The 10,680-nt window shown below is 40.7% G+C and overlaps 1 protein-coding gene across 2 annotated transcripts in view; it reads left to right on the top strand.

Annotated features, from left to right (window-relative positions):
• The first annotated feature begins 2,133 nt into the window (after positions 1-2,133).
• Positions 2,134-10,680, top strand: part of sema3fa (sema domain, immunoglobulin domain (Ig), short basic domain, secreted, (semaphorin) 3Fa) — a 56,436-nt gene continuing 47,889 nt past the window's right edge. Inside the window, exons 1-2 of one of the 2 annotated variants that reach the window (XM_073469127.1) lie at positions 2,134-2,354; positions 4,524-4,680. In XM_073469127.1, coding sequence (XP_073325228.1) covers positions 4,569-4,680 — 112 coding nt within the window. In that variant the 5' untranslated portion in view covers positions 2,134-2,354; positions 4,524-4,568. Of the gene's footprint in view, positions 2,355-3,222; positions 3,239-4,523; positions 4,681-10,680 lie in introns of those variants that run through there. The other variant, XM_073469128.1, reaches the window with a different exon arrangement.

Genomic DNA, 10,680 nt, shown 5'->3' with positions numbered 1-10,680 from the left:
TATGCGAATGTGACGCCACATTCCTGTTCTGCCGGGGAGTTATGCAGCAGCTGTTTTTGCATCAAATGAAACTTGTTCTTCTCATCTTAAATCAGTGTCAGCTTCTTTCTTCTTCGCCTGCAAGTCCAAATATACGAAGTGATTCATTCAAAAAGCAAACACTGTTCCATACTGTGAGGCTGCCAATAGCAGCAGATACTGAACAATTGTTTGGCTCAGACCTGGCATCTGAAAGCTTCTCAGCACAACTCAATGTTGGCTCCAGTCAGCCAATAAAAATCAGTAGCTGGCAGTCACAGGCTAATCAAGTTGTGAAATGACCTCAGTCCTATTTTAATACTCCAACAGCCATGTAAAAAAAAAAAAAAAAAAAACCTTCCTTGGACATTTAAAAGAGTAGCTCTCCCTCTAAAACAGAACAGCAACATCTGAGTTCAGTTTTAAACCTTATTGTTGCATGCATTTATCATAGAAATATATCGTTTCAGGAGACGAGATAAAGCCTGCACATTAACACAAGCTACCATGTGTCCTGCATTACACTGATGTGTATTGTTTATTCTTCAGTAAAGTCATTATGTGGATGTTTGAATTGGAAATGTTTCACATGCCTTTGCCAGTGGTGATTCTGGAGTCTGTTGGAGGGTCCAGGGCAAAAATTCCCAGTGGCCCCTCCAACTAGTGTTCATCACCATGATGTTATAAATAATCTGATGAAATCCAAACACTTTTTTGTCTTATTAAAATCAGTAAATATATTAAAAACCTAAATCAATGACTAAACAACTTCAACGCAGTGACATTTTTAATAAAGCACATATAGGGCCAGTGATCACCAACATATAAAGCACTGATTTTGAGGCAGCAGCACACAGTATGGTACCTTCACGTGAGGTTTAATGGGGTTTATAGTTATCATTGCTAAATGTGCTGATTTGAGTGGCCATCGGGGGCCCCTCTTCACAAACTTCTTAGGGGGGAACCCGAACATTTGCCTGGTTCGCCTCTCCTGACGGTGCACCTCTGGCCTTTACTTGTTTATCTTCATCCATCCTTTTAATCTTAATCAGTATCTCAGTACGTCTATGTTGACAAAGAAATGCTAATGAATATGAAAAGAAATCAAAGAATTCTCATTTACTAAAGGCTTTAGGTTTCATTTTGCATGAATAGACTTCAGGGGAACAAATCACACTTGCACACTATAACTGCACATGTACCTTAAATGCAATTGTTCCCACACGTCAAAGGTAAAGTAAAAAAAAAAAAAGAACAACTTTTACACCAAATACCAAATATTAGCTCTAAATTCAACTTTCTGTTGGGTTAAAGTCACAGCCGCAAGAGACTGTTTTGTAGGTCTCTGTGTGATACACATGTGGTCCGAATTTCCAACATGTAAGTGAAAGTAGTCCCAGGGGCTGCATTTTAGGGGGCACTGGGGAGCCATTTTTCCCCGCCCATGGCCAAAACCCACAAAATACAAACATATCCACCACTTTTGAATTTTGTGCAAAGTTTCATGAGTTATTGAGCATGTTTAGCGCCTCAAAATGAGATTATTTTGGCAGAAGAAGAAGAAAAATAATAATTCCTTCAGTTTTAGGTCCTCACACTGGTCGGTGCTCGGGTCCTAAATACATATTAGGGGACTGAGTTGTTCCCAAATAAGTCATTAAAATGATATTTTAAAACTAAATACTTCATTTCTTTAAAATAAAAACAGATTTTTGTTTTGATTGCAGCACAGACTTTGGTTTGACTCCTCCTAGTGTTGAAGGGAACACGCCATCTCCACATCTCCTGCAGCATGTCCTCTACCGCACTTGTAGCCCACAGCTTGTTCTTCATCATTTTAAACGAGTTCACCTCTGTAGCCCCTCTGGAGTGTAGGAAGATGCAGAGCAGGCTTGTTTTGTGCTAAATTTTGGGGCGGGACGGAGCGCAGGGGATGCTAAGGTAGGTTCCCTCCCCCATGGGTGTGTCCACAGCAGGGAGACCTCCGTCTATCCACCTGCAGAAGCCGCTTCCCCGCACACTACACACTTGAGCGCCGCTGCGCACGGCTGAAGCTCCGCTCCGCCACTCATCTCCATGAACAACTCTTTGTTTCTAACCTCCTTCTGTGGAAAATACCGAGTCTGTTGATGCGATTTAGAGATCACTTCAAGTTGAGGCGGCCGCGTCAAGTTAATTTGAATCCAAGCTTTGTTTGGCTCTGGGATAATCGTGCGGGATCTGCGGCGGATACACTGATACTCGTGCGTGCGGACAGAGGAGCTCAAAGGATCTGGGTGGATGGTTTTTAAATGTTGAACAGCTTTATCACAACATTCACTGGACGCAAATAGAAGGTAGGTCAGAATGGAAGTGCTGTTTTGATGCGTGACAAGTCAGATTAATTATTTGTTTTATGACTGATGCGCTCATTTGGTGGAGTCGAGCAGAAAGATGATTCTGCATGGGCACATGCGTTTATTGTATTTAAATGTGTTTTTCATGTACTGTCAAATCATTTCGCGTAAATGTGAATATTTGAAATAGTTTATTTTAAGCAGCAGACTTCAGTTCGCCTGGTTTTTACATTTCTGGTGTGTCTTTTCTTCTCTGGTGCGTGGGATGTGGGCCAGTTAATAATGAGCTAGACCTTAAAATACAAATTTTAAATGCCGCAAGAGCCAACAGCTGTATGAGTGTGTGAGTGTGTGTGCACTAAAAGTTTGTGCTGCATGTGATGCTGTATCTTCACAGAGATTATACGGAATGTGTGCAACCAGTCCTCGGTGCCACTTTTCACAATTTAAAATCCCAGGCGCTCTTATAAAGGACACGTGGTTCATGTTCATGCCCTCATAACTCACAGCCCAGTCACGCTTTATTTTGGTTAACGGCGGATCTGCTTTGGAGTTCTGCCTTCAGGGGCTCAATGTGGAACTTGATCTTAAACCCTGACTGACAGTTTGACCCCAGACTCAGATCCACGTTTACGAGTAGATCAGCGCCATGCATGGATAGTTACAGCAGGACGCGCACCCGAAAATTGTTTTATTGTGGCTATTTCTTTGTTTTTTTTGGTATTACGCACAGTTATTCCAGCCTCCCCGCACGCTGGTAACTGAGGGATATTATTAACTTCGGCTCCCTTTGTGGCGGATAACAGCATGTTGATGCGCTTGCATGGTGATTTAATCTGTGAGCTGTGCCAGTGCGCGCCGGGTTTAACGCGCTCGTGCTACTGGTGAAATTCCACTCTTGCTGAATAATTATTATAACATTTATTTGCAAAACATGTTTTGTTTCATGGGTGTATCGAAAAAAAAAAGTGAGGCTCGGCTGTGAGGAGAGAGGTGCAGAGGTGGCTCCTTCGCCTCCCAGCTGGAAGGAGACTCCGTCCATTCACACTGCTGCTCTTAATGCACACAGACGCAGATACATGCGAGAACAACTGTGGGACACATTCACGAGGAAATACACAAGCAGTGATGACAATTCAGTTTTAGGTTTTAAGGCTCAGGTTAAGTTATTGGTCAACATTGCATAACATTTTTTAACCATTTCATTTCCCCATAGGATTACAGCCAATAGCCTCTGCACTGTAGATATAGATGGCTACAGAATGTGGCTGTGGAATATATTAATATTATGTTATTGTGACATGAGACTAAATATAGTCTTAGATTTGGGATATAATTGAATTGTGATATGTTTTTACCTGGTTTTAAAGGCTGTGTAACACTAGAGTGATAATATCCTCTCAACTTACCAGGCTGTTCTACTTGTTCTGACACTTGTATTTACCCACTTAGTGATTGTATCCACAGTACTGATGATTATTTATCACAGCATGTTAAAAGTCATCCGGACAATATTGTCGGATTATCGATATTGAGGTGTTTGGTCAAAAATAATGTGATATTTAAACGTGTTGCCCACTCCCAGCATGAAATGCTTTTGAAGAGATTTCAAATTAATAACATATATATTGTGTATCGTGATTAGGGATGGGACGATTAAAGATTTTATTGTGGATCCCAATAAAAACTGTCACAATAAGTCGATTGTGGTGAATTCTCTTTATCGTTATAATCGTGAATCGAGATCGTCATAAATATCCTCCACTGAATGACCTGAAAACTGTCCAGCTCGCTGACGTTCGATTTTATTTTAAAGTTTTAAGAACATTTTGATGATTATTGGGACGATATCATGAATCGCAATTCTGTTGGACAGAGCAATTGTCACATGACATTTTCAAATCGTCCCATGCCTCATCATGATATAGCCTAAAAATATTGCAGTACTATTTTAAGGCCATATCATCGAGCCCGACTAGACAAAAACACATCCGGTTTTTAAGATTCCCTGCTTGGTTTTCTGTCTTGTCAAGCTTATGATTTCAGTACCATAAATCTATACTCAGACTGCGCTCTGTAACTCAGTGACCGAGCATTGGTCGCTGCGGTTGGTTGGTGAGGTGGAAGTGCAGGCTTATTGTCTGACGCTCATCCCTCTCTGTCCCTCAGCTGCTCCTGGACTCTCCTTCTCCTCTATTAACAAACAGAGGGACAATGTTGTGGGACAAACTGTGCTGGCTGCTGGCCCTGCTGGCCCTATCGTCCGGGGCGCTGCCCCCCTCCAACGAGCCCCTCTCTGCTCCCAGGATCTTCCTGTCCTTCAAAGGTAAGGCACTCAAAATACTGCTGTGACCCAGTTTGTTTAGTTCTGTGTTTCTCTACAGACATGTAGATGTTAATAGTCACTTTTGTCACCACTCTTTTATCCCTTGGTCTTGTTCAATAACTGGAATGGGTAAACTATTGGCACCAGCTGAATTTGGGGCTTGGCAAGAGCCTTGCATTTAGTCCTTCAGTAGCTAACAGATAGTTTGATTGTGTGTCTGTTTGAGAGAGGCGTGATGAGAGGGACGAGGAGATGTGCTCCTGATTGTCCTGACTATTCATTGCAAGAGAATATGTCTTCATTTAATCGCGCGGCCGCTATTAGTTCCCCAAACAGGCCTTTGTGTGACCTCGGCTCCCTTCTGAAATCAAGTCAGATTTAACACTTGGCTGGGTACACACTCAGGGCGCAGATCCAGCATGTTATGAATGTTTGCCAGTGCCACATGAGACCCCGTGTGTGTCGAACTGTCCTGTTAAAATAGGTCTCAGCGGTGCAGTGACTGGTGCTTTGTCATTCCAGCGTGTCCATGTAAAGCTCTCAAGGCTTTATGGTACCTGCCTCTGAAGGAGATTTTTAACAAGCATCTGATGAGTTCAGGTCACGTCAGATGTGTGGAGTTTGAATAAGAGCAGCGATTTGGAAGTGGAGGTTTCTCTTGGAAATCAGGAGGAGTTCTAGTGCTTACTTGTCAAAAAATCCCCATATATAATAAGGTTTTCATTCATTAATATTTCTTTTTTTTATAACATGCTCAAAACGATATCTGAATTCGATAGTATTGAAAGTACTAAAGCTATAAAACAAAACAGATCTACAATCAGATTTTCAGCCCAATATGATGCTTTATCATATGTTTCCATTCTTTCAGTGTTTAATATACGTACGGTAGGTTCTTGTGCATGTAAGGTTTAAAAGTTAAAAAGCTTAAAGTCCGCACCAACAGAAGCTCCTCTCTCCCACAGAAAACACTGCTCCTGAAACACCTTGTCAGTAGTCCCGCCTTTGACTCCGTGACTTTGTGACATCACACTACATTACAATATCACAGAGGTGCATAATCTATGCTTATATTCATGGTAGAAGTTGAAGCTAACCGGAAGCTAAAAACACGACAAAGCTGACTGGAGACACAGTGAGAGGTGCTGACTCAGGCATGTGTGAGCTGACCAGTCAGAGCAGACTTGGTATTCAGGGGGGGTGGTCCTTAAAGAGACAGGAGCTAAAACGGAGAGTTTCATAGAGAGGGGGAATACAAAACAAAGTAAAATTATTAACCTGAAAATGAGCGAAACATGAAAGATTGCAGATGTGCTGATGTGTGTTCAGTGATGTTTTCTTTGCAGGTTATTAATTTTTAAAAAACAGAAGAAAAACTGTGTGCCGAGGACTTTTTTTTCCTTTTTTCCATGGTATGAAAAAAAAGGTATTGAGTTTATCAGGGGGGTTTGCGCACTAGTATTGTATCAAAGTTCGAAATGTTTGTATCATGACAACCTTAATATCTAGTCAGTCCCTGAATAGCAAAAATAAGTTAGTTGCTTTAATTTGTTTGTTGGTACTTTGGTTTCTTTTGCTCCCGTAAGCTGTTAAAACTTCAAACTAAATGAAGATTCCTCAGTTTCTCCCTCTTGCTTTTTTTTGCTTACCTGTTTGTTTTCTCCCTCGGATCCCATCTCTTTCTCTCTGTCTCTAATCGAGTTGGATTTCGCACTCGGCTGGTCTCACATTCACTTCATTTATTTTCTACTTCTTTTAATTGAGTTCCTTGTTGTTTTTAATTAGTTTTGGCGGTTTCTCTATGCCTCACAGAGCAACTTCAGATAGCTGGAGACTGGAAATGCACCTAAGCTGTGCGTTCACTGATTGTATTGGTTTTTCCAGCGTACTGCTGGGAATAGCTCTGTAATGTGCTTTTATTAATTTTTTATGTGCCAGTGTACTTAACCAAATAATTGGCTCTAGGTTTCGCGTCTGTGTCTACGTGTCTACATGTAGATGTGTCTAGTGTTGGCAGACACATTTGTTGTAGTAAGTGCCTTTTGATAACATAATCTGGATCATTTTTATAAGCATTTCAATATTTCATGATAAAACAAAACAAGCAGACAAGCTACACACGTAGGCTGCAAGCAAACAGAATTATTTTTTGTACTGCATTGTTGAATTTGCTTCTGTCTGTGACCCAGCTTCACATGTTTATCCATAGAGGTTACACAGTATCACTTCCCACTGATTATTTGCATTTTTATGAAGCTGGTGGAGAAGATTTTGTTGCTTTTGGCAGAAATCCAAGACTTTGATACAAGAGAGGCAACACTTTGTTTTTGCTTTTCAAATATTTGCTCTCTCTCAAAGCAAATTGTTAAAACACACAGATAATACACACACATTTTCTCAAGAAAAATCTATACAGTACTGCATCTATATGTACTGCATTCCAGAGAGGCCATCCGCTATAAACACTTCCTTTAAATTCTATATACACTGCCATTTATTTATTACTACTAATTAGCTGTGTCTATTTTGTACAGGGATATATATTTTATAAACCAGCTCTCCTGAAATGCTGCCTTACTAAAAGCTTAAGGGTTTTAATGCTTAAGAGCTCAAATCAGATCACATCCAGGGACGCTGGAACTCACTGACAGCTGCGGATGCCGATCGTTTGTCATAGTAAATGTGCGACATTCATGTTTTTTGTATTAATTTGAAAGGGCAGGATAACATATCATTATTAACTAAACATGGGGACTAACGTACTGCAGGTCAAAGCAGCCACAGCAACTGCAGTCAGCAACAGCAAGGAGATAAAGAGGGAGAGAAATTCCCCAGACTCCCTTATGAAATCTTTCAATTTTGTGAGTTGTCGAGTTAGGAGAAAAACATATACTTTGTGAAATGCTGGCTTTTACAAATTCTTAATTATTTGGTCCTTCTTCTAAATTCGGCAAATCTTTTATACATGAAGTTATTCCTTTCCTTGTGTAACAAACATCAGTCCAAAACAGATGTTTCATGGTTGAGAGGAGCATATATAATGCAGATCTGCCTGTTAACAGAGACTCCAGTCTGCAGTGTAGTTCATAATCTTGACTGACAAACCAGAGAATTGTCAAGTAACATCAGGCTTCATGATCATGTGGACAATCAATTAGCATTTTTTATAATGCTGCAGACCTTTCAGCACAAGAAAATCTTGAATTTTGGTATTTGGCTCTTACTTTAATACTTTAAACTTTAAACTCCATGATTGTAGGATCCTGAAACTGAAAAAAAGGGAATAACCATGAGAGTAAATATTCTCAGCCAAACTAAAGGTTACAATGTCAACAGCCATAAGCAACCTAAGCTGATAATTGTGTCTTTTTGATGCTCCTAAAGAAGCTACTGAGTGTGTTAGTGCAAGCTGAGTTATTAACTGTGATAAGGACCAAGAGAGCAAACAGAGGCTAAGGCCAAAGGAATGTCCATTTAAAGCTTGAAGGGATAGATCATCAACCCAGACTTCAAAAGAGGGGAAAACAGCAAACACACACACACACACACACACACACACAACACAAAGCTGCAATATATCTCTCAAACTAAACATTGTGTTTTCCAAAAAAAGTAGAATTTAACACACCCACATCATGCTCTGGTCTGTAGTGTCACTTTTTTTCAATGTTGCTGAGGTAATGAAAATGTTTTTTTTTCAAATGTGACTGTCCTTTATAAGATGCACTCATGCTAAAAACAAAAGGTCACAGTTATGTAGGTGTATTCTCTCATAAGAGACTGGACGAGGCCAGCGTAGATCAGCTGCTGAGAAACTCCTATATTTACTTTTAAACAAGGTCTGTAATCACATGCTATTTTAGTGCGTGGGGCTCTGCAAGGTTGTGACCCTTCAAACAGAAGCCAGTCACACCCGAGGTTAACTGCCCTCAAACTGTGGGAGAATGGCACCATATTAACAAGTAATAGCTTGTTAGGCTAATCCTCAGCCACATTTGAAAGTGTTTAACTTTGTTTTCCTTCGGCCCCTTTGGTCCCCTGTGGAACACCTGGGTACAAGGTTAGCTCTGGGAAGAAAGCCAGACAAAGGCAGGCAGTCCTGTAATTGGACTAATTCTCAGGGACAATCTTGAGGTTATACTCCAGCTTTTGCACTTTCCCCCCCACTGACAGTCTTTTTGTCCCCACGTAATGGGTCGATGATTGTCACGCCTGAACAAAGACTTCCCTATCGGCCCATCTCTCCCGAGAGTTTTCAGGGTTAAGATCAGAAATGGCTAGATGTCCTCCACCCCTTTATTCTTTGAATAATTAGGAGCTGCTACTCAGTTTGAACTCTGCTGCTTGTTCTCTACAACAATAGACCTCATCTTCCACAGATTATATTCTATAGGCAGATTTATGTGTATATATAGTACATGAGAGGAACCCTTTGTCCTCCTCAAGTCAGATCAGTCTGACGTTCCTCTACAGTACGTAGGTGGTCCTGAACTGTTGGTATCCTTTGGACTTTGTTAAATGGTTAAAGATAAAGTATTATAGTTGTACTTCTCTTTCCATGAGATGTAACACCTTTCCCCAGATTGTTAGAGTGCAACAAAATTGCCAGAAAACATTTTTGCAATTTGCGTTTCTGCAAAAACAACTTGTTGAATGTGTTGAAACTTTACACTTAATGATGCAACATTACAGGTCTAAAATTAAAGGTCCAATTTGTAACAAAGTCTCAACAGTGACGCTTTGGGTTTCCCAACCCACCAGATACCATACTTTTGGTCTAGTTAGGTTAAAACACTTGGTTAGGTTTAGGAAAAGATCATGTTTGCCTTTAAATGCCTGGTTTTGTCACCACAAACACAGCTGATGTCCTGACATCTTGCTAAAAATATTCAGCTGCAACACTACCACCATCTTCCCGTCCACCTCCCGACATGAAACTAATATACATGTAATGTGAACTTGATATGATACATATTGTAGAAATGTCCAGTTGGTACATATGGCTCTTAAAGTATCCTTGTTTTGCAGAAATGTAAAACACCAACATTTTATTCTGGTGACTGAGCTGTCGAGGGATACCACAGCAAAGTTTATCTTCTTGCACCTCGCCCAGCCTGCTCGCTTCTCTTCACATCTATATAATTGTGACACTGGAGACAGAGCAAAGTGCCTCAGACAAGTCTTACTGCAATCAAGTCTCAGCAATCAATGAGCTGCTGAAAGCTTATCCACAGCTAACCTGTCTGCTCGTACATGACCCCTCGCTACCTTGGATAGATCTTTAAGTCTGCCCACTGAAGTCCAGACAAACCTGCCAGACGAGGTGTTCACTCGCAACGATCCCACAGACGTAAAAAGGTCACCACTCACCACGAGTCATTTAGTCACACGTAGTCTGGCTGAGTCGATTGTCTCGATCTGTCTCCTTCAAACAAAGGTGAACAGGCTGGATGTATCCAGCTTCTGTGATTGGCTAATCACAGGGGAGATGGCAAATACTCTCAGTCTGCGAGCACGTTGTTCTCATAACCCAGAAACCCTCCTGCTCTTCAGCTCCAAAAGTAACGCTTTTCATCAGGCCACATTACACATTAATAATCATTACATTTGTAATTAACAAAGATAATAAGCATCATCTGTAGTATGAGGTGCTCAAGTTATTTCTTTTTGGCTAATGAACATTTATCCAAGAGAACAGAACAGAGGCAGATTGTTGCTCCAAAGAGTAGTTTTTGGATTCAATTTAACTGTTAATGAGGATTTTTCTTCAACGTGATGATTGTGAAACTCCTCAGGAGGACTAAGAAACTTTTGTATAATTAATGTTTGTTGTGTTCAAGTCCAGTACGCCTGGTTATTTATTTTACGTATGCGTTCTGTAAAATTAACACTGAAACATTTGTTTTCGTGGGTTATGACTCCCAGCACATATTCATCGTCAGCACATGAGGATACCAAGTTTGTCACAGCCCCTCACTATCACTGTCCTACATGCATTCC

Source organism: Pagrus major, chromosome 6 (assembly GCF_040436345.1).
Source record: "Pagrus major chromosome 6, Pma_NU_1.0".
NCBI classification, from domain to species: domain Eukaryota; kingdom Metazoa; phylum Chordata; class Actinopteri; order Spariformes; family Sparidae; genus Pagrus; species Pagrus major.
Note: the sequence above shows the minus strand (reverse complement) of the source record. Positions and strands in the feature narration are given on the sequence as shown.